At 38.5% G+C, this 26,240-nt stretch overlaps 1 protein-coding gene across 1 annotated transcript in view; it reads right to left on the bottom strand.

The window, feature by feature from the left end:
* AK9 (adenylate kinase 9) overlaps positions 1-26,240 on the bottom strand; it is a 79,974-nt gene that overhangs the window by 32,911 nt on the left and 20,823 nt on the right. Inside the window, exons 12-20 of the mRNA XM_075414232.1 lie at positions 25,899-26,038; positions 25,634-25,814; positions 25,039-25,183; positions 22,906-23,025; positions 21,071-21,204; positions 20,252-20,408; positions 16,293-16,407; positions 15,813-15,877; positions 6,049-6,150 (exon numbers count right to left, since the gene is read on the bottom strand). Of these exons, the coding sequence (XP_075270347.1) occupies positions 6,049-6,150; positions 15,813-15,877; positions 16,293-16,407; positions 20,252-20,408; positions 21,071-21,204; positions 22,906-23,025; positions 25,039-25,183; positions 25,634-25,814; positions 25,899-26,038 (1,159 nt within the window). The remainder of the gene's footprint in view (positions 1-6,048; positions 6,151-15,812; positions 15,878-16,292; positions 16,408-20,251; positions 20,409-21,070; positions 21,205-22,905; positions 23,026-25,038; positions 25,184-25,633; positions 25,815-25,898; positions 26,039-26,240) is intronic.

The raw sequence follows: 26,240 nt of genomic DNA, 5'->3' as shown, positions 1-26,240 counted from the left end.
AAATGGGTCAGCATGCTAAAATTACTAGGATAACGCATTGTCCTAGAAGAAATGGATAGCGCCTCTATTTGCCCTACTGAGTGTAGGGAGAACATGCAGATGTTGAAGGCTGAACACCCTCCCAAAAAACCGAGGAGTCGCATCATACTGGCAAGTCACTGTGTTGTTCACAGGATTCTCAGGAACAGCTCCTCTTCCGCTATTGGCAAAGCCCCTGCAAGTAGCAGCAGCCTAGGTTTACCCTGTTCTTGGAGCACGACTTTGCGTGCTGCTTCCTCTGCACTTTCTCAGGTATACGCTTACAGGGATCTTTATATGCTTACTTCTGCAGACAAAGGCATGTTATACCTATGGCCTATAGAAACCAAATACTGGTGCTGTGAAGCAATACAGATGTACGTATATGTGGAGTAATTCTAAGAAGTACCAACAATGAGGTGCAAAAGTGTAACCCATTTCTCTGGAGGCTCGAAGGCATCCATATTTATACAAGGGAAATGTCTGTGGATGTAAATCCCATCTGCCAGTCAGTACAATCTAGGACCAGGAGTATATAAATGATGATAATAATAGTAAAACAAATATTAATGTGTAAATAAATGAACATTTAAAAAAAATTATATCATGGCTTCCCTCTGTGGATGCCTGGGCTGAGAAACTCTCACAAAAATTTTGGCTTTAGTGAAGCCATGTCTGCATACAGTAACTTGTTTAATGGGTGAGGGAAAGAAAAGACTTGATTCTCTTAAGATACATTCTGCAGAAATTGATGGTGTCAATTGTTTAAGATCAGAGAAGTCCAGGCCTGTCTCCTAACACTATCTCATGAAAAGTAAACAAAAGTTAGAGATTGAAAGAATATGTCAATATAAATAAAAATTCACAGGTACTACTCATGGGAAACATGGCAAAACAATACCAAATGTGTTGCCATACTTGGTGAGAAAAATAACAAAGGGATAACTGCTTCCACTGTCATCCATTTTCCTGAAAAAGCCAGACGGAATTAAAAACTTGATAGTGACACATAAACAGAAAAGGAACCCATTGGTTCCTAGGGCTGCAATTAGTATCCATTTAGACATTATTAGGCCCTGAAAGTCCTGAGACAAAGTTCTGTCTCAGCGAGAAGATACAGAGGTGCCGAGATGACACCATCACCGCCTTGTCCTTACGAAATCACGAACAGTCTCCAGCAGCAGCAACGTGGTGGTGGTGGTGTTGTTCCCATTCTCTGCACTCATATAATTTTCAGCCCTGATTTTATTCTTATCATTTTTCTTTCGTGTTCTGTTTAATAAGTCTGATATCAATGCCTTCAGCTAACAGAAAGAAAAGCAGTTGAGAGCAATGCCTTAAATGGTCTGATATTACGGTAAGTTTGCTGGGACATACAGCATTTGCTATGTTTATCTCTTGCCAGAAGAAGCTGCAAGAAGCGGGTGGAGTGATTTTCTACTTTACTATAATTTCCCCTCCTCTTTTTGTTTCTGTCTTGTTTTGAGTTTGAAAGAGCAGGAACAGATTTTGACACAAGCAACAACAGGTTCAGCCTGTTTCAATGAACTTTTACAGATTTTTACAAAAAAAAGACTATTACTACTATTTTTGCTTACATAATTTCCTACACATGAAAAGGAGAGGTATTACTAAAAATTAAAGCCTTACTTAATGCCTTGTATGTTAAAAGCTTTGACCATTTTTGTAACAATACAAACCCCGAAAACATTAACAAAGCAGTGTTTTATGGTTACTCCCGGCTTTAAGCAGGCCAGTGCTCGCTATGTGAAATTGCAGCAGCTCATTTTGGGTTAGCCTCAGCCTGAAAAATCCGAAAAATTTCCTGGCTCATGAAGAGTTAGACTGCCCTGTTACAATTTTCTTCTGTAAGAAAACTAAGTATTTCCTCCCAGAACTGAATGTCTCTCAGCCTTCTCTTGTGGGTTGTTGAAAAAATCCACAAATGCCACACTTATTTTTCCGAAATAGGGCTAGACCAAAAAATGCTATTAGTAAGTCCAATGTAGGTGGATTTCAGTGATTAGGTACCAGTAAGATTCAGCAGGAAACAGGACAAAACACAATGGTCAGAGTAGAGACGTTGCCTAATTTTTGTCTAACATGCTACCACCTAAAGCATTGCCTGGAAATGTCAATAGCAGCTGGGATACGTGAGTGTCTGCAGGACAAGGAACACTTCTAACAAATTTTTCTGACTTTGATGACTAAGCTACCTATGAAGCTATTATATCAAAGGTCAGTGCTGCTACTGTCTTCTAGAAGAAAGCAAGCCAGTGCCTTTCCTCCAGTGAGTTAAATGCCAAAGAGCTAGAGTTAGGGACTCCTTTTGTCATCAGCCAAATTTCAAAAGATGCGGGGTTTCAAATACATGTCCCCTTTTGACGTTCCTTCATAGCTCACTAAGGTCAGCTCCTTGCTAGTTTGCTATTTGTTTGCCTGTTTTTAAGGCCCTTAATTCCATATATGAAGCCAGACACTTTAAAGTTAGTATGACAGTTTTGGGCCCTGCAATGTCTACATCTCCTTATGGGTCTGGGTCTTCATGTGCAGTCCTCTGGGAATATAGTAAATTTCTAGGTACCTATGCTATTAAGAATTTTATTCTTCCACTTATGAGGCTGAAACTTTTATTGTCTCAATACCCTATTTACCTCTACTAGATATATGCTAAACTGAGATTTGAAATAAATCAGGCCCTCCATGGCAATTCATATGCTGGCTCAGGGACAGTTGGCCCTCACAGTGTCCTGACATGCTGTCCCCAAGATGAACTGCAAAACTATTTTAATTGAGCTTTTAAATAATAGGTTAACCAATAAGCATTTTGGTAAGTATTTTTGTGATCTTTTATAATAAAGAATGCTTAATGTATTTCCCCTCTTTTTTTTATGACTTTGAACAACACAACACTTAGACTGACACCTCAGTGGCTAACCTTCCCTCTATATGAAAGATTATTAGTCGAAACAGAAAACAGAAGTGCAGAAGGGCAAATCATGAAGCAGAAACACCTTGCAAATTTCAAATAATCTGATCTTGAATTAGAATTTTTTTTCTTGAAAATGTTTATAAACATTTGCATTATACTAAACTACACATTCATTCTATATACGTCACTGCATTAGTTATCCCCTGTAATGACATTACTGTGTCTTGCCGTGTTTCTAAATAGGAAGATGAAAATACCTTCTTCTTTATGTAGATTCAAAGACATTCTATAAATGCTACAATTAATTATGTTGCATTCTGCAGTGATGTGTTCCAAATGAGACAGAGATGTAGCCAGGTAAAACCTGTCTAAATTTGGGCAGCTCTAATGCATTATGTAATGTTGACTCCATTAGGAACACAGATTTTAAGAAAACAAGCAAAGGATACACTGATAGCTAGGTCGTGCAAACTGCTCTTTGCACGTGTTATCCCTGGCACTTTCACACTGTAGAAATCACATGTGCTGCCTTGTGAACCACTGTCTGGATCTAGCCTGCAACAGATTGTCTGTTATAGTCCTGCCCTTTGAAAACCTCTCAGTTCTGAATAGGTCATGAAACTCTGGAAATACACAGGCAGAATACTGGATTTGAATGAGTATTTGTCATCATCTGAGATGATGGAATATTGAACATGGTAACAAATTCATTTAATAGAGTGCTTCTCATAGGAACCTTAGTCTCAGAAACACAATTCACGTTACACCTCTCCTGATGAGCTGTATTTAGCGAATGATGGACCAGCATGTGTTCCACCTTTGATTCTTTACTCTGGGCACATAATTTCATCAGATTGCCTCCATCTGAGAATTTTCTTGCTTAAGTAAACTTATCCAGCAGCAATTATTGCTTACTTACAGAGTTTTTAAGTAACAAAATAAAACACATGCCTAAGTGAACTGCAGAAATGTTCCCCTGGGAAGAGGGGAGCAGTAACAAAAGAAAAAAGGATTATGGTCCTAGGGAAAAGGGACAACTGCGAAACTGGACAACCCAAACATTACTTGGTTTTGGTTCAGGTATTTGAACCTCATTATGACAAAAATGTTGCCTCCCTGGCATTTTGTTTGTTTCAAACTGGGTCTCAGGTACCAAAAATACTGAAAATACTTTAAAGTAAGGCACCTGTACCTTTACTATTAGATATGAGTTATAATAATTCTGCTTGCGGAGGTGATTTGCAGTGAGAGAACATTTTTAAAGAGGTAAGAAACATAGGCAAGAAAAATACTTAAAAAGACAGTAATGGTTTAAAAATAAATGGATCTAAAAATGCAAACAAGTTTTCTTCAGAGGAGGTGGTGGTCTAACAGTGCTGTTCTTAATTTCTTTTGCTTGTCACAGAGCTGAGAGGAAACAGACCTCCCCAGCCCTAAATCTGGAGCTTTCGCAGGGAGCGCCTATATGGCAATCTCTCATACTCTTTTGCTCTGTGTCTTCTCTGCTTTTACTGAGCATAGTTACCATAGAGACAAACAATCCTCAAAGGCTGTCTGCCCCCAAGTTCTCTGAGTGAATTGCTGGGGAAGGAAGGGCTTTAATATCTTTCTTTACAGTGTTCTGCTACTATTAGATATGACTTGTTCTGCCCTCAGTCCATATGCAGCAACAAAATAGATTGAAAAGTCCTTTCCTCCCCTCTCAAACCCTGCCAAAGCTGAGACAGAGACACCAGAAGCCAGCATGTCTTCTTCATTAGGGTTTAAGTATCGAAATAAACAGAAAGGCAAAATGTAGGATAACAGTGACACTTCCATGCCTTGGAACTGATATGTATTTCATTATGAGCATATTTTCATTGGTCTTTGAAACAGATAACGTAGTTTGTATATATAGATTTTTCATTACTTAGAAATATATGCTGCCAAATAATTTGCAGCATATTACAGTGAAATGTACTTAGTAGACAAACATACTGTGCGTACTGATTTATGGTGTTTGGAGAAAAAAAGCAGTTTGGTTCACAGATTAAGTTGATTCTAATGCGTAAAAATGTGTATATTTAACAACTTGTTATTTAAAAGAAAATGATTTATGTTGGATATATTTCTCTTTTGGACTTTTAACAGATTCTAAAAATTCTAGTAGATAAAAGCTAAAATGTATATTTTAAAAACTAAAGCATATCACCTCCATTAAAGATGAGTTGCCTTCAAAGTGTTTTTTGAGAGAAGGCTACTATAGAATTTCATATATCTTTTTATTAGTTTATGGTTCTATGGAGTTCCATGTGCTGCAGAATTTTGCCTTATACCAAAAAGAAGAAAACACGAGTCTGTGTGAAATCCAGCAAGCTGTTAGCAAGACATTGGATGACTAAGAAAAATACAGGACGTATTTTTAATTAATCCATTTCCATTTTTCCCAAGATCCCCTGCCACAGGGTATGGACTAGTAATTTCTGATTAATGTGGATATAATATTAATTTTTAAATGGTCTGTAGAACCAGGGTTTGTTAAAATCACATGCAGGTGTTTATGAATACTGCAATTTGATTATCTCTGGGGGGAGCGGGGTGTCCCCATTTTCCCCTGGTATTTTGTACTTTCTACTATTTTGTTTTTGAGGGGTCACAATCCATAAGAGTGACTTTCTAAAGTTTATTTCCTCTGATTTCTCTCCCTTATTACTTTATCCTGTAAAGAGTGCTCGTGGATTTCTGAATACAAGAGTTTAATACAATCTGGAATTTCAGCAATGCTCACTATATTTGTTATTTCCGTAGACCCCTGTACACATTTACTAATTTGGTATTTGGGCAGTAGAGGCAATAATGGCATTTTGTTGTTTTTCAAAGTGCAAATATCTGGTGCATTGTTTTTAACAGGAGATAACAACATGCCTTTAATTGCATTTATAAGTGTTTAAATAACTTGAACCTGACTCTTCCATTATAAATGTCTTTAAAAGAAAAAGTTAAGGTAAGGAATGATATTTACAGCCAATTTTCAAATACAGTACAGGCTTGCAGAAAAGGAAGGCTTACAATTCTTCATATTAGTGAGGAAGAGAGACTATGTGTACTACAAGGCCAACCTGTAGGTTTAGATTCTTCTTTATAACCTGCAGAGTCACTGGACTGTTTCTGGGGCACTTGTTCAGTTTCAGGTGGAAGCTGCTGATCATTGTCCTCAAATTCTGTTGGCACAAATAAAACCATTAGTTACTAACAAACCCATTGAGAGGTTATGGAGGCACTATAGAAATAAAGATATTTTTGAATCACACTGCAAAACTTGTATTTAATCACCTGCAAAAAAGGAGTTAGTTATTTTAATGCTCAGGTATTGCACCTTGAGCAAAACATTTTAAGATCAGCTACTTGATCTATGGGGAAAGGCAGACCATCTATCGGATGCCACACGACTGAATAAAGTGGAGAAGTACTTTATTTAATTCAGTGTTTTCATTTGAGAGTATTTTTCATTCATTACAATCTATGTGTTCTGTGCTCAAACTATGCTCAAAACCAAGATCTTGCAAAAAAGCACACTTCATGTTCTGCAGAACAGCTCCTATTGGGTGGAAGTGCTTCTAACTTGAAGAAAGGCTTGTGCACCTGAAGGTTGGTGTAATTTTTCCGACTGTATCAGTCAGTCAATAAAGAATATCACTTTTTCCTACAAACCTTGTTTTCCTTATGTCCTTCGACCATTGTTAGAGTAATAAACCACCACTCGTACATCTCAACATGTTATGATTACCCAAACCTCAAATCATATTAAAAAAGAATGTATTTTAAAATCTGAAATTATTGCATTTGTTTTCATGTACATCTCTTTCTTGGCAAAGAAACCACAAACATCATGAAAAACAGGTTGGAAACACTGAATTTCTGATTTATGCATATTCAGGAAACTTTATCTCATAAACAAGCATCTTTTATACTGTTAGCAGACAAAACCCCACAACCTTTAGCATGTGTCAAATTGAGAAAATTCTTCACTTATTCTGGTTCTTTATTTCCTTTTGATATATACAGGAATGCAGTCAAGCAAAATGAGGTTTGATGCTCTGTAATAAATAAATCAGGAGTCCATAATATACACAAAGAGGAGGATGATATGCAGGAAAATATGTGCAAAATGGAAGACACTTTGTTAAGGCTGTCAACATGCAAATTCTCACATGCATACATAACTTAATCACAGACAGTCCTAGAGACTTCAACGGAAAATGGAAATAGCTGTGGCACAAAAGCTAGGCATGTCTAAATTTTTACAGTGTGTCTAAACACTGAAGAGATTTCATTTACAAGACTGGTGCTGGATAGGGTCAAGGAAGACACATGGACAGACATTAAATAAATAAGAAGATGTCCTTTTTCTGACAGGTGTGCGGAAAGCAGCAAGAGCTTTCAGAGAGGCTGATAGCTCTAATCATTCACCAAGGGGAAATCATGCCTGACCAATCTAATAGCTTTATACGATGACATGACTGGCTGGGTAGATGAAGGGAGAGCCATGGATGTTGTCTACCTGGACTTCAGCAAGGCTTTCGACACAGTCTCCCATGATATCCTCCAAGGGAAGCTGAGGAAGTGTGGGCTGGATGAGTGGTCGGTGAAGTGGATAGAGAACTGGCTGAATGGCAGAAGTCAGAGGGTTGTCATCAGCGGCTCTGAGTCTAGTTGGAGGCTGGTAACAAGTGGTGTCCCCCAGGGGTCAGTACTGGGCCCAGCGTTGTTTAACTTCTTCATCAACGACCTGGATGAAGAGTTAGCATGTACCCTCAGCAAGTTTGCTGATGACACCAAACTGGGAGGTGTGGTAGACACACCGGAAGGTTGTGCTGCCATTCAGCGTGACCTGGATAGGCTGGAAAGCTGGGCAGAGAGGAACCTGATGAGGTTCAAAAAAGGCAAATGCAGGGTCCTGCACCTGGGGAGGAACAACCTCATGCACCAGTACAGGCTTGGGACGGACCTGCTGGAGAGCAGCTCTGCGGAGAGGGACCTGGGTGTCCTGGTGGACGACAGGTTAACCATGAGCCAGCAGTGTGCCCTGGCTGCCAAGAAAGCCAATGGAATCCTGGGGTGCATCAAGAGGAGTGTGGCCAGCAGGATGAGGGAGGTTCTCCTTCCCCTCTACACTGCCCTGGTGAGGCCCCATCTGGAGTACTCTGTCCAGTTCTGGGCTCCCCAGTTCAAGAAAGATGAAGAGCTACTGGAGAGAGTCCAGAGGAGGGCTACAAGGATGGTGAGGGGACTGGAACATCTCCCCTACGAGGAGAGGCTGAGGGAGCTGGGCTTGTTCAGCCTGAAGAAGAGAAGGCTGAGAGGGGACCTAATAAATGCTTATAAATATCTGAAGGGTGGGTGTCAGGAGGATGGGGCCAAGCTCTCTTCAGTGGTGCCCAGTGACAGGACAAGGGGCAATGGGCACAAACTGAAGCACAGGAAGTTCCGTTTGAACATGAGGAAGAACTTCTTCCCTCTGAGGGTGACGGAGCACTGGAACCGGCTGCCCAGGGAGGTTGTGGAGTCTCCTTCTCTGGAGATATTCAAGACCCGCCTGGACAAGGTCCTGTGCAGCCTGCTGTAGGTGACCCTGCTTCGGCAGGAGGGTTGGACTAGATGACCCACAGAGGTCCCTTCCAACCCCTACTATTCTGTGATTCTGTGATTCTGTGATAGGCTTTTGTTCTTTTTTTTCTGCAAAGGCATGCATAGTGGTACTAAATCAATATCCCTTAGCCTTTATTTCTCTGAATGAGAGACTAAAAAATTTAAGAACTGAAGGTATTTGGGATCTAATCAAGAAAGTTGTTCATAACCTTTCTGTTTCAAATTTTGAAATTTCTCTGCCTAAAATGCTGTGGTTAAATGTATTAGAATGTAATTACCATATCTGGCTTATGAAGGAGGGGAGAAAGTGGCTTTGAAGATCATGCAACTTTCAAAGACTGAACAAACTGTGAAGTTAATACCACTACAGATTGCTTTGAAGTTTGTGGTACAAATAATTTGCTGTCCCTTGTCTGCAGATTAATAAACTGTCCTTGTTCAAACTCTCTCACTAAAAAAGCCTCCAGTTAGAGGTAGAAAAAAAACAAATCAGGATGCGAGCCAGCAAAGAAAAACAAAGGAAATATATTTAGAGGCTGTACGACTGAGCACACATCAACTGCCTGGTAAGTATTATAATTACAATTGATTCCAAAAAGCATTTCTCTTCAAAGACTAAAGAGTAAATGTGCTATCATGTACAGGTTTAATTATCATTATATTTATTTTTTGTTGTTTAAAATATCTTACTGAATTTAACACAATGATAAAAATAGAAAAGCAAGAACATTAAAAAAAAAGCTAAAGAAATGGGCATTGATTCAACCCTCCACCTTCTGTAATATGAGAAAGTGTGGGGTTGGGATCAATATTAAAGAGTTTGTAATGAATATTGATATTAACAGCTGTGAAGGACAAGCACAGGAAGTGATGGCTGGAATTATCAGCTCCAGCTCCCCATTTATTTCTTGCAAGAGCTTCTGCCCAAATAGCAAGAGTAGCAGAAGAGACATCAGGAAGATGGGGTTGTACTAATGCACCACCCTGAGCTACGGTGACTGAGGCATAGGCACACATGTGCTCCAGTTGAGTTTCCTACAGGAAGAGGGTAATCTCTGGCAGAAAAGCAGGGCTGACAAATAAAGTACAGAAAATAAAGTCTTGAACCATGACAAGTTTGCTTCGTGGATAAGATCAGTTGTATGGGATATTTTATTGCTGAAATGTGGCAGGAAAGAAACATGCCAAATTTTACCTCAGAAAGATTGGAATGAACTCACAGATCTATCTGAAGCTGTATAACTCTTCTACAATGCCTGAAATATATTCTCATGAAGTCATATAGCTGTCTCCTAGTATAAATAAATCCATAGTCATCCGAAGCTGCTGCAAAAATGCTTAAATACAGTAAGAAATTCCTGAAAATAATTTAAGATCAGAATAATTGTGTCAAGGGACATAAAAAAAGATGGGGGTCTATAATTTTCAGCTAGACACTACAAGCAAGAGTTACGATGTAAACTGTTTTGTATACCTTCAACAGACATTTTCAGCATTGAACTTAGCTTCCTAACTCACTTAAATACATTTGTTAAGTCTACTCAAAGCCTCCTTCTCCATTTACTTTCACTCTTATTAAGACATGTGTAAGTACCTTGCTCATTACTGGAACCATTTTTTCCTTTTAAACACAAATGATATTATAATTTGAATATGTTCAGACCTGAAGCAAGCCCAGTTACTTCAGTGTCCCACTGAGGTAATAAAAATTGCAATTATTGAAATGCACATTTATTTATACGAGACGTAAAAAGAGCATGATTGGGAGTCTGGAGTAATTTTTTGAGGTGTTTTTTTATACCATACCTGCTATGTAAAAAAAAGACAAAACTGTGAATATGTAATTAATTTATATTTTTGTACAGACATGTCACATGGAAGAAAAGCTGCAGTCAGTGTGCTGATGGCACTACACGTGAAATAAAATAGATGTCAGGCTCAGAGCAGCATGACTGAAGTGTTTTGGTGAGTCAGTATTTGATTACTGAAATCAAATGTAGGCGTAGGAAAACATTTTCTCTGAGCAAGGACTTATCACGTGTTAAGAGCACAAATGTGTACATGACATTATTACTTCTACCATTAATAATTGTTTTTTTGATGTACTCAGATCAAAATGAGTTAGGTATTCAAAACTAAGATGAACTTTGTTGTCTGAGACAGAAATAATAGAATATCTGTGTAGAACCCTTTATATTTAATACTTTAGAACTCATTCACTTTGGAGAAGAGCAATGTGCTTTATCAGAAACTATAAAAAGTTATAATGTAGAATTTTTTAAAAGTTTATATGTAATTGAAAGAACCCTACAAAGCTAGAGTATTTTTTTCAGAGTAAGTGAAATATTACCTAATTAAAAATTAAAAGCGTGTTATCATATTCAGTCTATCTCATACTATCTTTATGACATAGCCTTTATTATATATAAGTAAAATAAATGCCAGACTGGCTAATGAAAGAAAGTGTATGTAAGACATACTGACAATACAGAACTTACGCTTCGCCATAATATTTTTCTACAGAAACCAGTATATTCTATTTGAAAGGAAGACAGTGCTAGTCACCCACTGCTGAGAGAAAAAAGAAAGTGGGAATTAATGTGCTTGAATTTTTAATTTCAGCTCCAGGCCGTAGGTGGTAATTTAGTCTATGATGGTGAAACCTGGAGATCCCATAGCAGAGGAAGAAAATACTCTAAAGTCTCCAGCTTAGTTCTTAGAGACAGATACTCATGCATGGTACTTCATCTTGACAGCAGAGCCAAATCAGACAGCAACATTCTTCTGAAAAAGTAGGCAGTGATTGAAGAAGGTAAAAAGGAAAGTACAACCCTGCAACTTTTTTGACTATTGAGGTTTAAAAACGTTGAAACTAACTGGAGTTAATTCTAAACCTTGACCCAACTGACAGAATTGTCTGAGGTGCAAAAATCCAGCCTGTTTGTGACAGTTGCCATGCCCCCAAAATCTCACTCCTCCCAGATTATTCACTCTTGCCCAGGACAATTCTATTTTCATTGCTGGAAACAAAGTATAGCACAATTCTGATATAGAAGTAGAATATTTACAGGAAATAAAGTATGACTAAACAAAAATAGTGTGCGGTTCTGTCAATATAGAAAGAAGCAAAGTAAGAAAGTTTTTACCCAAAATATTTTGTTAATATTTTTATTAGAGTAGAAACCTCGTGTAATCCACATAATTCCATTATTTTCTATGTTGTCAGGTTATGTTATTAAAGGCTAATCTCCATAATCACAATGGAGGAGATGAACAACGACAGGTGGAGGAACCCCAATAACCTAGTCAGGACAAACATAACCTTGACTTGGCTCCCCTCAGGGTCATCAACAGAGGATGATGAAGGCATTGTCTGGATGTGAGGTCTATTGAGATGAATCAGAGATGGTCTCCCTGGCTGAGGGAGATTACTGCAGATAGGGTATGAAATTCATCAGGGGATGCCAGGAAAAGCAGTTTTGGATTGTGAGAGACTTGTAATATGAGGCATTTCTAAGAAGGATTGAAGGCAAGGAGAAGGAGGGATCAAAGTGGATTGGGGATTAGCATGGATAATAGAGTAAGAAAAGGATGAAAGAGGAACAGGGAGTACATGCTCAGACCATAAAATGATGGAGCTCGGTTCATGGTGAAGTCGAGGGGGGCCAGCAAAACCACCACCATGGACTTTCGGAGGGCAGACTTTAGCTTGTTCAGGATGCTGGTTGAGAGGGTCCCCTGGGAGAGAGTCCTGAAGGGCAAAGGAGTCCAGGAAGGAATGGTTGAGACACCAGAAGGACGGGATGCCATCCAGAGGGACCTGGACAAGCTGGAGAGGTGGGCCTGTGTGAACCTCATGAGGTTCAACAAGGCCAAGTGCAAGGTCCTACACCTGGGTCGGGGTAATCCCCGGTACCAGTACAGGCTGGGGGATGAAAGGATCGAGAGCAGCCCTGCTGACAGGGACTTGGGGGTACTGATAGACGAAAGGCTGGACATGAGCCGGCAATGTGCGCTGGCAGCCCAGAGGGCCAACCGTGTCCTGGGCTGCATCAAGAGAAGCGTGGCCAGCAGGTCGAGAGAGGCGATTCTGCCCCTCTACTCTGCTCTGGTGAGACCTCACCTGGAGTACTACGTTCAGCTCTGGAGCCCTCAGCATAAGAAGGACAGGGAACTGTTGGAGCGGGTCCAAAGGAGGGCTACAAAAATGATCCGAGGGCTGGAGCACCTCTCCTATGAAGACAGGCTGAGAGAGTTGGGCTTGTTCAGCCTGGAGAAGAGAAGGCTGCGGGGAGATCTGATTGCAGCCTTTCAGTACTTAAAGGGAGCCTATAGGAAAGATGGGGACAACAGTGACAGGACAAGGGGTAATGGTTTTAAACTAAAACAGGGTAGGTTTAGGCTGGATATAAGGAAGAAATTCTTTACAATGAGGGTTGTGAAACACTGGAACGGGTTGCCCAGAGAGGTAGTGGAGGCCCCATCCCTGGAAACATTCAAGACCAGGTTGGACAGGGCTCTGAGCAACCTGATCTAGTTAGTGGTGTCCCTGCTCGCTGCGGGGGGGTTGGACTAGATGACCTCTAGGGGTCCCTTCCAACCCAAAACTTTCTATGATTCTAAGGCTGGACATTGTTCAAGGAGGAAGTCTTAACGGCGCTGGAGCAGGCTGTCCCCATGGGCCGCAAGATGAACCGGTGAGGAAGACGACTGGCTTGGCTGAACAGGGAGCTCTTGGTGGGAGTCAGGAAAAAAAAGGAGGGTCTGCCACTTATAGAGAAAGGGCAGGCGACGCAAGAGGAGTACAGGGATCTTGTTAGGTCCCGCAGAGAGGAAATTAGAAAGGCAAAAGCCCAGCTAGAACTCAGGCTAGCCACTGTTGTAAGGGACAACAAAAAATTTTTTTACAAATACATCAACAACAAAAAGAGGGCCAAGGAGAATCTCCATCCCTTATTGGATGAGAGGGAGAATATTTCCAACAAGGATGAGGAAAAGGCTGAGGTATTTAATGCCTTCTTTGCCTCAGTCTTCAGTAGTCAGACTGGCTATTCCCAGGGTAGTCAGCCCCCAGTGCTGGAAGATAGAGAAGGAGAGCAGAATAAACCTCCCATAATCCAGGAGGAAGCAGTTAATGACCTGCTGTGCCACCTGGACACTTACAAGTCTATGGGGCTGGATGGGATCCACCCAACAGTGCTGAGGGAACTGGTGGAGGAGCTGGTCAAGCCACTCTTCATCATCTATCAGCAGTCCTGGCTAACAGGGGAGGTCCCAGATGACTGGAGGATTGCCAGTGCAACACCCATCTACAAGAATCCCAGCAAGGAAGATCCCGGGAACTACAGGCCTGTCAGCCTGACCTAGGTGCCGGGCAAGATTATGGAGTGATTCATCCTGAGTGCACTCACTGGGCATGTGAAGGACAGCCAGGGGATCAGGCACAGACAGCATGGGTTCTGACTTCCTTCTATGACCAGGTGACCTGCCTAATGTATGAGGGAAAGGCTGTGGATGTCATCTACCTGGACTTTAGTAAGGCCTTTGACACTGTTCCCCACAACATCCTCCTGGAGAAACTAGCTGCCCATGGTTTGGATGGGTGTACTCTTCACTGGATAAAGAACTGGCTGAATGGCTGAGCAGGGAGTAGTAGTGAATGGAGTTAAATCCAGCTGGTGGCTGGTCACAAGTGATGTTCCCCAGGGCTAAGTTCTGGGTCCGGTCTTGTTTAACATCTTTATCAATGATCTGGATGAGGGGATTGAGTGCTGCCTCAGTAAGTTTGCAGACAACACCAAGTTGGGCGGGAGTGTCGATCTGCTTGAGTGTAGGAAGGCTCTGCAGAGGGATCTGGACAGGCTGGATTGATGGGCCAAGGCCAACTGTATGAGGTTCAACAAGGCCAGATGCTGGGTCCTGCACTTTGGTCACAACAACCCCATGCAATGCTGAAGGCTTGGGGAGCAGTGGCTGGAAAGCTGCCCGGCAGAAAAGGACCTTGGGGTGTTGTTTGACAGCCGGCTGAACATGAGCCAGCAGTGTGCCCAGGTGGCCAAGAAGGCCAACGGCATCCTGGCTTCTGCCAGGGATAGTGTGGCCAGCAGGAGGAGGGAGGTGATCGTGCCCCTGTACTCAGCACTGGTGAGGCTCCACCTCGAATACCGTGTTCAGTTTTGGGCCCCTCACTACGAGAAAGACATTGAGTCTTCCAGAGAAGTGCAGCGAAGCTGGTGAGGGGCCTAGAGAACAGGTCTTATGAGGAGCGGCTGAGGGAACTGGGGTTGATCAGTCTGGAGAAAAGGAGGCTCAGGGAGACCTTATCGCTTTCTACAACTACCTGAAAAGAGACTGTAGTGAGGCAGGTGTTGGTGTCTTCTCCCAACTAACTAGCAATAGGATGAGAGACAATGGCCTCGAGTTGCGTCAGGGGAGGTTTAGACTAGATATTAGGAAAAATTTCTTTAGTGAAAGAGTGGTCAGACATTGGAATAGGCTGCCTAGGGAACTGGTGGAGTCCCCATCCTTGGAGGTGTTTAAAAAACATGTAGATGTGGCACTTTGGGATATGGTTTAGTAGGCATGGTGGTGTTGGGTTGATGGTCAGACTTGATGATCTTAGAGGTCTTTTCCAACCTATGATTCTATGATTCTGTGACTCATTACTGCATGGTCCCAGGGACACAGAGCCGCAACAGCCTCACCTCTAGTGGGCTGCTGGATTCAGCAATTCATAATGTATGTTAAGAGAGCCACTGCTGAAATAATTTCCATTCCTCTTTAGTTGCTTCAGGCTGAGCTTCTTGGAGGAAGAACAGAAAATCAGACAGTTCTGCAATTTTCTTATTAGCTGTTGGCTAAGTTCTAACAATGTTTTCAACTTGTAAGGGGATACAGATTTTTTGATGAGTAGAAAGTTTCAATACAGTTAATAACCCACTTAGAAAAGTTACTAGAGGAGATAGAGAGTCCCACCCTTCAGATTTATTGAAAACCGTAACTATGCTGGCTGATTTCATACACATCTCTATTGTGTAACATCCAATAAGAATGACACATAGAAAACAGTGCCTGAATCAGTGAAGGAAGCAGAGACAGTAATATAAAGTAACTTTTCTAGATGCTGAATGTTAAAAGGAAATCAAAACTGTAAAATCTGCATAAAATCAAAATTGCTAAATGATCTGAAACACATAATTAGATAAAACAGAAGTCAAATAATATACGCTTTCACCTTTCTCCTCAGCAGCCTCTAGAGATTGCTCTTCCTCTGATGTCCGCATTTCTTGCATTTCTACTCTGTAAGTAAAAGATTATTCATCTTAAGACTCATATAAATACTACTGAAGCACGTTGCAGATATATTAAATGTAAAGATGTGGAAATATACTGTTGGGAATTGAAATATAATTTGAATTGTACAAAAAAACATATTTTATCATCTAAAATGTTACTGTCTCATTGAATCAAAAGGCTAGACTAACGAAAGGCTAATGCATTTACCAAGAGAATCTTCTGCCACCATATTTCCTGATCTAAATGAGATATTCCTCAAAGTTAACACATATTGGATTATTTCCTATACATCACAAGTAGTCTTAATGTACTTTTTTAGTACATTTGTGTTGATAAATGCACTGACACCTTTAACACAAAGTAAGGCTAGTGTTTTCTTGTGCTTATTTTGTACGTTCAGATATTTGGAATAGTTTACCTTACTTCTTCTTCTTCTTCTTTCTTTTCTAATGCTTCATCTGTTAGTCTTTTCAAAATCTTAAAATTAATTTCATCCCTATTTGCTAAGTATGTTCTGCGTAGTATACAGACTCCTGCAGTACAATTACACAACAGTAATGAGTTTTATGCATCTGTATAAAACTAACGTTATTTGAGTAGGAAAATTATTTAATAAATGCTAGACGACTTTTCTGTTTCTTTTTAAAGGCAAGCAAAGGCATATATATACACCACTGAAATGTTATTATATTGTGCTTTCTAAGGTTTAGTGCTTTGTTTTCTGTTTCAAGCACCTAATAAACAGAGTCTGGGATATGGGAAAGCTATGATGAAGGCTGTAAGGGGAGACAGCATTGAAAGGATTTATCTTATAGTTCCATATATGATGCATTACCATGGCATTTATTTTCTTTGTATGTGTATGAAGAAAACTATGAAGAAGCAAATTAAAAACACTTAATGAAAAATATAAAGAATGTACGTACCTATACTGCTACAGGTGGTTGACAGAAATGAACAATATGCTGTTCCTACTAGGAACTCTACTGACTTTTTTACTTTGGCAAATAGATTTATGATATATGGCTGTGTGGCTGAAATCCATTTCCATCAGTGGAGTTATGCCAGTTTAGAATAGTTCAGGGAGTAGCTTACAAAGCAATGATTCAAAATGCTCTGAAAATGTAAACTCCACAACTACATTATTATTTAAGTAACAGAAATAAGTGGGAATCATATAAAGAGTGAATGCAATTGCCCAAATGAAAAAAAAAAGAACAAAATGAAACGACATAGCTAAATTCAAGGAAACATATCCATAAGCAAAAAGCTACACTTCTAGTCAAAACTTATAGCAGATATTATGATCTTGCCTCTTTCACCTCACTATACTCATGCTTGTTCTTCCCATATAGCACATGATCACTATCATCAACTGACATAAAAAGTCTTTTTATCTAAATTTGGACTGTGAGAAACATGTTACTTAACTGTTAGGAACATTGGTGTTGATTTGAAGCAGACAAGAATTTTGTGTGAATGGTTTATATTTTAAACCAACACTTTCAATTGAATATATTTTTGAAAAGAGGAGGGTGAATGAAGGGGTTTTTTTTAACATGTAGTTTGTAAACTCATCTTTAGATAATTCTGTCTTGGTATTCTGCAAAAACATTGTGAGAGTTTTCAGTGGCTTTGCCTGGTGGCCCAGGCATGCACTTTTCCATCTGTGTGTTTTCTCACAGTGTTATGAAAAGCAGCAATGCCAAAGAGCATTAATTTACTTCATTATTCAGAGTATAAATGACATTGAACTGAAGCAGCTTTAATTACAGAATTATAATATGCAGAACATCCAAAAGAATCACAATTACTGTACTATAACCATTCTTTCTTCCTTGGGTACCAGCACATGTTCCTCACTGGAAGGATTCAGTATTGTTTCATCTGATGAAGGATTTGAGTATTACTTGATCAAATTGAGCAAGTGACCTATAAGCCTTTAGAATAATGGATAATAAATCATCAAAGTCTTAAGTGGCTGACCTGAGAATATCTGCTACTGGTATTAACCAGAAATAAGCTAGCTTGCTAATGGAGCAGGTTTGTAGGTAGCTCAACTGATTCTGGTTGAAAGAACTTGCGATGTGCTGTTTTAATGCAACTGAAAGTCTGTTAAAATCTCTATGCCAGTGTTATATTTCACTTCAATTTGTTGTGATAAGCTACAAATAGTATGACCTGTATTCAATTTGCGCATGACTTGTTTCAAGCTGAGACCATAAAAATATATGCTTTATCATTTAAAGTATGTTAATTCATTTCCTCCCACCAGTGAATGAAAATTTGAAGAAAAATAAATTGCCATTGACTCATATGAAAGCCTGATACAGCTCCAGGGATAAAATTAGGGTATAGACTCATTATCATCTCAAACACATTAAAAATGGGAATGGTGGATTTACTTCCAAGCCTGAAATCTACTTACACATAAGGCCAAAGGGGCTGCAATTAAGAAAGCAATCTTTTTTCACTATGTGATATAAAAACGATAACAGTTTTAGTTCAAACAGAGGTACCATCAGGGTTGTGAGTACAAAATTTAAGTTTCATGAAGGACCTGTCTGACTTCTAGGAAAGGCTTAAACTTATGCTTTAAAGAATCTGCCATCTATCATACTAGAGAAAGAGAAGGTGATTGCACGGAAGGATCGGTTACCAAGAGTATAAAATACATTATTCAGATCAGAACAAGTAATCAAGAGCTAGGCTTTGAGAACTAGTGGAAATGGCAGAAAGGTTGACACTGCAGGAAGGAAGCACATAATCTGAAAGCCCTAGAGAGGTCTTTATTTGACAGCCTCTGCTGTGGACTCCCAAGTTCTTCCCTTCCCCAAATAAAAAAATGGGGCAGTTAATATTGACCAGTTTTCAACATGGTTCCCATGAAGAACTATCTATTCCCAAAGTGTCTGATCCAGAATAAAGACTTTCAAGGACGATGAGACAACCATTCCTTTTATCCAATTAATTCACTAATTAGTTAAATTCTGAGAAGAGAAAATTAACATACTTCTGAAAGCATCTCCTCAATCTCAGTCCTCTCCCTGCAGAAAAGGCTAGTGCTTGGTTCCTGATGTTTGTTATTTAGTACACTGTATTAGCATTATATTACTGCATGCCAACTACATGAATAAGGAGCTTTTCATGGTTTTAAGAAAGGACAATGCACTGTGTCCCAGAAACTAGGTTCATGAACATTTCAATATGCTTGAAATTTCTGGGAAGCAAGGATGAGGCATGGAAATGAAATTTGTCCTGAAGTTCTTTCTGGAAGTATCTGAGATGAGGTTTTCTTGAATGATAGGAACAGCAAATATGCTTTTCCAACAATTACAGGATCTAGAACTTTCTTATAGAAATGTTCAGTCTGTATTTAGTGTGTATACAAGCTCCAGCTGGACTGGAAGACTTTTAGTCAAGATGTTTAAGGTGTTACAAAATTTCACAAAGCTATGTGACCAAGTAGTTCAGGCACTGTAACTGAGTTGTGAGGGTGATTAGCTGATCAGACAACATGCTTCTGAAAAGCTTCTTTCTTTTTTTTTTTTTTAATAAGAAATCTGTTCTGAGTTCCTTGCTTGAAGGGCAGTTTCTGCTACTGAAAGACCTTTTGATAGTGGACTGGGTTGAACAGGTAATGGTCAAACATTGCCACAGGGCAGTGACACTTGTGGCGTGGTATGAATCAAGCAGGCATAATCCATTAAGACATTGATTTGGCAGGCAAAACTTTTAACAGGGTATGAATCTATTCAGTTTTTAATGCCTGGTACCAACCTTCCTTCCTGCTTGAAACAATAAAGTAAAAATCCCTTCCTCTGAATTCATGGGTACTAAGCTACTGTATCAATCTGGATAAGAAGTTGATCAACTCTTTTTGACTTCAGGATGGGGACAGGATACACCTGTGTACAGCTATTTCTCCCCCCCTTTTCCCTCAAGCAGAGAAAGTTCATATCTATAACCTGATTTTGCAAGTGGGGAAACCCAAATGCGCAGGCAGGGAAATTTGACCAAGAGCCACATCACAAGCTGGTGGCCAACCAGACACAGAATACAAAAGTCTGAAACTGCAAGAGTCTAGTGGTATTTACTGCTGATTGTATATAGGAGGAAACTGTAAACAGTGTAATAAGTAGGATGAAATTACTGACTTTGTAAAACATTCCTGTTTTCAATACTGTGTAATTCCCTTAATCCAAATTGTGAGTAATTTGGGGTACCCTTGTTGATTCACTGGATTCTTTCTTCTCTAGACCCCTGAAACTTTATAAATGGGACATAAATACCAGTTTTTCTTGTAAGTGTGTTTTGTATAGATATCAACACAGAAAAAAAGAAAATATTAAGTTTCCTTAGTGTGCACTTACTAACCATCTTTTTCTGTATCCTTCAGACAGACAACAGTGTCAGGTAAAAGTCCTTTTTCTGATAAAGCTGACCAGTGATCTACTGACAGAGGGTAGTTATCCACTACCCATCCTCCTTTTTCTGGAGCACCAGGAAACCGGTCTTTGTTCTTCTTCATAAGCTGTTATAAAATGTCAGGTTCAGTAACATAAAAAGACTAAGATAGTCTGTGAGCTGTTCAAAAAGACTGCACAAACCAATGATTTTCTAAATGTTATGATTTTTCCGTGTTGTCATTTCAGGTCAATAAAAGACATTTATAAATTTATATGCCTGAATGAAATACAAACATTTTAAATAAAAATAAATTAATGTGCCAGTGATTTTTTATGGTTGCCTAAAAAGAATTTCAATTGCAGTTTCAATAGTTACAAACCAGTGAACAAATTTGAAACAATTCAAGATTCTTGGATAAACCGTCACATATAATTCTTTTCAAACACTTGTATCTGGTGTTGGGCTCTTTAATAGTGCTAAAATTATAAGAACAGGGCGGGCATAAAGTGATACTTCCCTCAGATAATTCTCCCAGTCTTTAACAATTCATAACCCAGGTACTTTGCAGGACAGAAATATTTTGTATGTATATATAGTAGTCCTCAATAGATTTGTCTTTCATGATCTTGCTCAGTCTCTCCTCAGTCTTATGTAAGCTTTCAGACTACATGATACTAAACTGATCTTTCAAATGGAAAAATTAAAAATATATATTGGCAATGTATAAACTGTTACAGGTTGCCCTTAGAAAAAGAGTGCTTTGCTGTATAGTACTTGTAGTTTTACCTCTGCAATAGCTCTCTCCAGTACTTCAACATATATTTCAGGTGACAGCGTAACTTCGGAGACTGATGCACTTTTTATGGCTTCTTCTACCATCGCTTGAACTTCTGGGTGGTCAGCAGTTATCTCTGACATTCCTAACAATACAGATTTTTTAAAGCACTTCACAAAATTCTGAAATACTTATTTCCTCCAGACAGGAATAACTGCTAGGCAATTAAATTCACCCACTTCATAATTACAGTGCAGCAGTAATTTTAAGCAATATTACACAATCATATTGAGAAAGAATCAAATATCAGTTCTTCTGAATGCAATTCTAGAGGGTATTTCATAATGATAAGTTTTAAGATCTTGGTTTGCTCTCTCATGACAAAAATCCCCCTTTTGAACTGTACAGGAATTTCTACCACTAAATTAAATATTTCAGTAAGAACAGAATGACATTTGTGTACTAGAACAATCAGGCACCTGCAACATCTGAGAATTTCCTTTGATTTGATTTCTCTTTGATCCCTAAATCAAAAGGTTGACCAAATTAGTTTAAAAAGCAATACAAATCGTAGACCAGGACAGTATATTGTCAACAAGCAAGAAACCTGCATTCCCTAAGATGCACAAAATGTTCATATTGGATCCATATTATGTTATTAATTGCTGACAAAGTGGACTGTAATTGTTAAAAAAATTTTTAAGGAACACTCAGATTTAGTTCACAGTTTACATACTAATTTGATAAAATTTGGTGAAGAACTATTTTAAGCAACTCCAATATCTACTATGTGAAGAGTATAATTTGGAAAAAATGCCATATTTACTTTCTGAAATTATCCCAAGATTTTTCACTGATTGTGTTGGTACTATTTACATGCACAAATGTACACATTATCAGGTTATTTCTGCGAAGTTACAAGCTCCCCGGGAAAGGGACAACATCTTACCAAGTGTTTCCATTCTGCAAAAAAACCCAACCCAACCCAACCCAACCCAAAACCAAACAGATTTTGCAGTTATCATAGCTAAAGACATTATATTCTACTTCTCCAGTTCAAGAAATAGATCTTTCTTTAGTGCTCACTTCAATATCTTTTGCTGATATAGAATTTAATAAATTAAAGGAAGCATAGAATTGAAGGAATAAATGTTTTTCTTTAAAAAGACAAAGAAATTTTAAAAACCTCCTCACAATCCACATGCATTTTATTTCCATTTTAGATCCTTATAAATATATTTCATTAATGTCCATTAATTGGATCTACCTAATAATCTGTTTTGTTTGGTTTACATGAAATGTCAGTCTGCTCTCTATGAAAAAAAATACAATTTATAAACCATGCCAGGCGTACAAACATATTTCTTTTGTTTAAGTAGATTTCAACAGGTTAATTAAAACTTAGCATACGTTCAAGTTTCTCATATTCTAGTGGCAGAAACTCCCACTCCTGATTTCAGATCCTCTCTTCACTTGTTTTGTTTGTTTGTGTGTGAATTAACATTTATTCTCCTTATCTATTTGAAACAATCTTATGCTATAAAAAGATATGCAAGTGAAAATACCAAACTTTTCATTAAAATACATGCTTAGCTCCTACAAAGGTCAGTGGGGATTTTTTCACTGTACATGATAGTGGTATTAATGGGTTAATAGCTTTCAATGACAAAATTGACTATTTCTATTTGGGTTTCTCAAAACAACAGTATCAGCAACAAGGAAACAATTTAAAATAGTCGTACAAGTGTAAAAGAGGAAAAAAAAAATTATCTTTCACTTTTTAATTTGCAGCACACACTGAAGGCATGGAATGACATTCTTAAAATAGCTAAGATATAATTTTTACTTTTTTGGATGATGGCAGATTTTATAGTAGTCCCCTCTTCCAAGTTTATTCCCTCTGTGGCTTTCGTGGTTTCTTCAAAATCATCTGCTTCTTTGATACTACTATGTTCTTGCAAGTCTCCTATAGTTAAGAAATGATACTAAATTCACAGAAAACTTGATCTGTAAAAAACCCTTTTATACCAATACTTCACCACAAAATCCATCTGACTAAACCAGCTACATGTCAGCCTTCACTTCATCTGCAGCCTCCCAATCTGTGGAACCCTCCAACACACCCTCTAGCAATCACAAGCACTTTTTCAGCCCTAGTGAAAGCAAGACTACTACCCATGAGCCTGTGAGATACAAATGGCTCTCTAGCAGTACCAGTTTTTATATGCCTGTTTCTGCCCTTAAAAGAGAAGAGATCAGACATACGACAAAAGCCAGAACAGAGTTAAAAAATGCACAAGTCCTGACCAGTTCAACAGATCTAATGCCCTGCCCTATTTCCCCCCTCAAAACAGAACAATATAGTTCTGTTTGAGCTGCATGTCATCTGAGCACATTAACAGACTGGGATCCTCTAAGCGTGTACATGTTACCTTTCTAGTTTAAATCAGAAGAGCATGTTTTAAGTGAACCTCCTGATCCTTCCCATGCTTTGGTACATGTGGCAAAGCAGTCTTGGAACATGCAAGCTAACCGATTCCTTCCAGATGCACATTTGCTATGCTGAAACCATGAAGTGTTCAGCCCATAAGATCACAGTACAGCTAGTCTGAAAGTCCTTTGTGCATGACATGGATATTGCGTCCTTAGCACCAACTGCTTCCATCTCCTGACCTACTCTGACAGTAAACAGAAGCTGCAGACTTCAGTGGAATTTCATAGCCTCACTGTCTATCCCTGAACTGGACTTGGGAGCACTTGGGACTTAGTGATTCTCTGTAATTCTCTCAAAATGCAGAATTGAGTAGGTAATTAACTAAAAGGTTTTGTTAGGAATAGGAAATGCTTTCTGGGATAGTTACCTCTAGATCTAGAGTCAAGCTTCCAAAAATATTTAATTTCCCCTTCTGAAGCTGTCAAACTTTCTATGACAATTTACATTCTTCATGTGTTTGTAGTTCTCTTTTGCATAAAGTTGCTTGAGCTCTCCAAGGTTATTAATTAGGATTAAGTTCTCATTAATCCTAATATGATTTCACATACCTGTCCTCAAAAGCATTTACATATCCAGGAATCTGGAACGTAACATTGTTTAATGTTTTTAATCTTGGTGTCATAGTTCACTATGATTCTTATTGCAATGGCAATGATTTTTGTATCACTGCCAGCTTCTATGTTTTGCAGCACCAGAGGAATATATTGACTTCTTGTTAGGTATGCGTGTAGCCATGAGTAAGTCAAATTCCTTGCTTAATTGAACAAGGCAAAATGGCCCGATTGTCCATTTGAACCATAACTAGAGCTAACTGGAAAAGGCAATTCTCATTCAATGGAAAATTTTCATTTTGAAAGAAATAATTAACATAAAAACCCACAAAATTTGCTGCAAAAAGAAAATCCAAATTTTATTTAAAAGATATTAAAAGAACATGTTATTTTCACCTTTTGAAAATATTTTCTGAACTCATCAAGCTGCAAAAACCTGGGTAGCTTAAGAAGTGTAGATGTGACCAGAGCGGGAGAGTCTTGTGAATGCACCACCTGAGACAGCATACTTTGAAGGCTGCTCCAAAGTGGAAAATCTGTAGATTGTAGACTTACATCAGCATAGCTGACAAGCTGCTTTCTTAAAGAAAATTTCAATTTTGCTGAGATATAACTTGTCAGAAAGTCATTCAAACAGAAAGTTTCCAACCAGTATCAGTCAGAAACAATTTGCTCTTTCAAAAAGAGCCTAGATAACTCTTTCTTACATACTTGTGGCCCTCAGCTTCAGAGGATTTATATGTAACATCAAAAATACTGAATTCTACTCAGCTGTTCCCTTCACTGCAAGTTCTTTTGGTTCATATTTAATGCACAACTGTAACATTTTATAATATTTTGTAATATTTTATAAGTCAAAATTACAGCAGTTGCTTCAGTTAAATAACCTAAAGCAAATAAGATAGCTTCAAAGACCATAGAACACCTTATTCACCTGATTCTCTTGACTGTTTTTCTAATTCCAACCTATTTTTCACTGCTGTTATAGCCTTTTGTACTGTATCCCTTCGCACTTGCTCAATGTTTTCTTCTCTTATTTCTTCAATAAGGGGTTGAATGAGTTTGGCCATATCAAGAACCTAGTGAAATGAATTGAAAAAAGAAAAAAATCACAGAAGAGAAATATAGCATCTGATCCAACTTGTACGCAATGAAATTAATTTGGAAAAGCTCTGCAAATTTCAGAAAATTTTACATATAATTCAAATGCAGGGCTTTTTTTGTGGAAAAAATAATTTCTAATTTGAATTAACATTTAATTATCTTAGTACAAAAGTTATGCATAATATTCTTACGCTAAGACAAACAACTGACACAAATAATTGTCTTACATTGAGGGTAAATAAAAATATCTTTGAAAATTAGCTACTTTTATGTAAATGAATTTCACTAAATTACTATGCTTCCTCTGTAATCTGTATGTTTGCAATGTGTGTGTGTGTTAAGAACATACCAGAAACAAGTATGTGCTTAACTGATTCCCAAGCCTCAGCTGATACCCTTGTTACATAACACAGTTATAAACCTACCTTTCCTTTATATTTGTGTGCAATTAGGTTACAAATAGTTGTTCTTCCAGAAAATGGAGGACCAAATACTAGTACTTTACAAGGAGGAAGTGGCATTGGAGGCAACAGGTAAGGCCGTGGATTCAGCATAAATGTTTTCAATGCCTCTGGGGATGACAGTATGTACATTTTACCTAGAAAACTTAAAACAGAAGAGAAGTTAATACATATAGACAGTTATCTTATAAAATAGAAAGAAAAGCATAAAGAGTCCAATTCTGCTAACCTGACAGCCAGGTCTGGGTTTCCCATTACAATGTCACCTTGCTTTAGAGCCACAGGACATGCTTGTCCCCACCTGCTTCTACGCCATCGATATCTGTGTGCTATTAGTTTGTAAGATGACAGAACCCGTAAAAGTTGATCCTGTTTATTAAAACAGCAATAACAGAATAAGTAATTTTCATCTGAAGCTACATATGCCTTGTTCTTAGCATTTGTTTGAAATGTTTTGTTGGAAAAGAAGCAAACCTATAAAGAAAACCACAGCATGCCTTTTAGAATCTTAAAAAAAACCCCAAACATATTTCAGAATTGTAGGACAATTTTAAGGAGAAACTATTTAGTT

The sequence above is a fragment of the Opisthocomus hoazin genome, chromosome 2, assembly GCF_030867145.1.
Source record: "Opisthocomus hoazin isolate bOpiHoa1 chromosome 2, bOpiHoa1.hap1, whole genome shotgun sequence".
NCBI classification, from domain to species: Eukaryota; Metazoa; Chordata; class Aves; order Opisthocomiformes; family Opisthocomidae; genus Opisthocomus; species Opisthocomus hoazin.
Note: the sequence above shows the minus strand (reverse complement) of the source record. Positions and strands in the feature narration are given on the sequence as shown.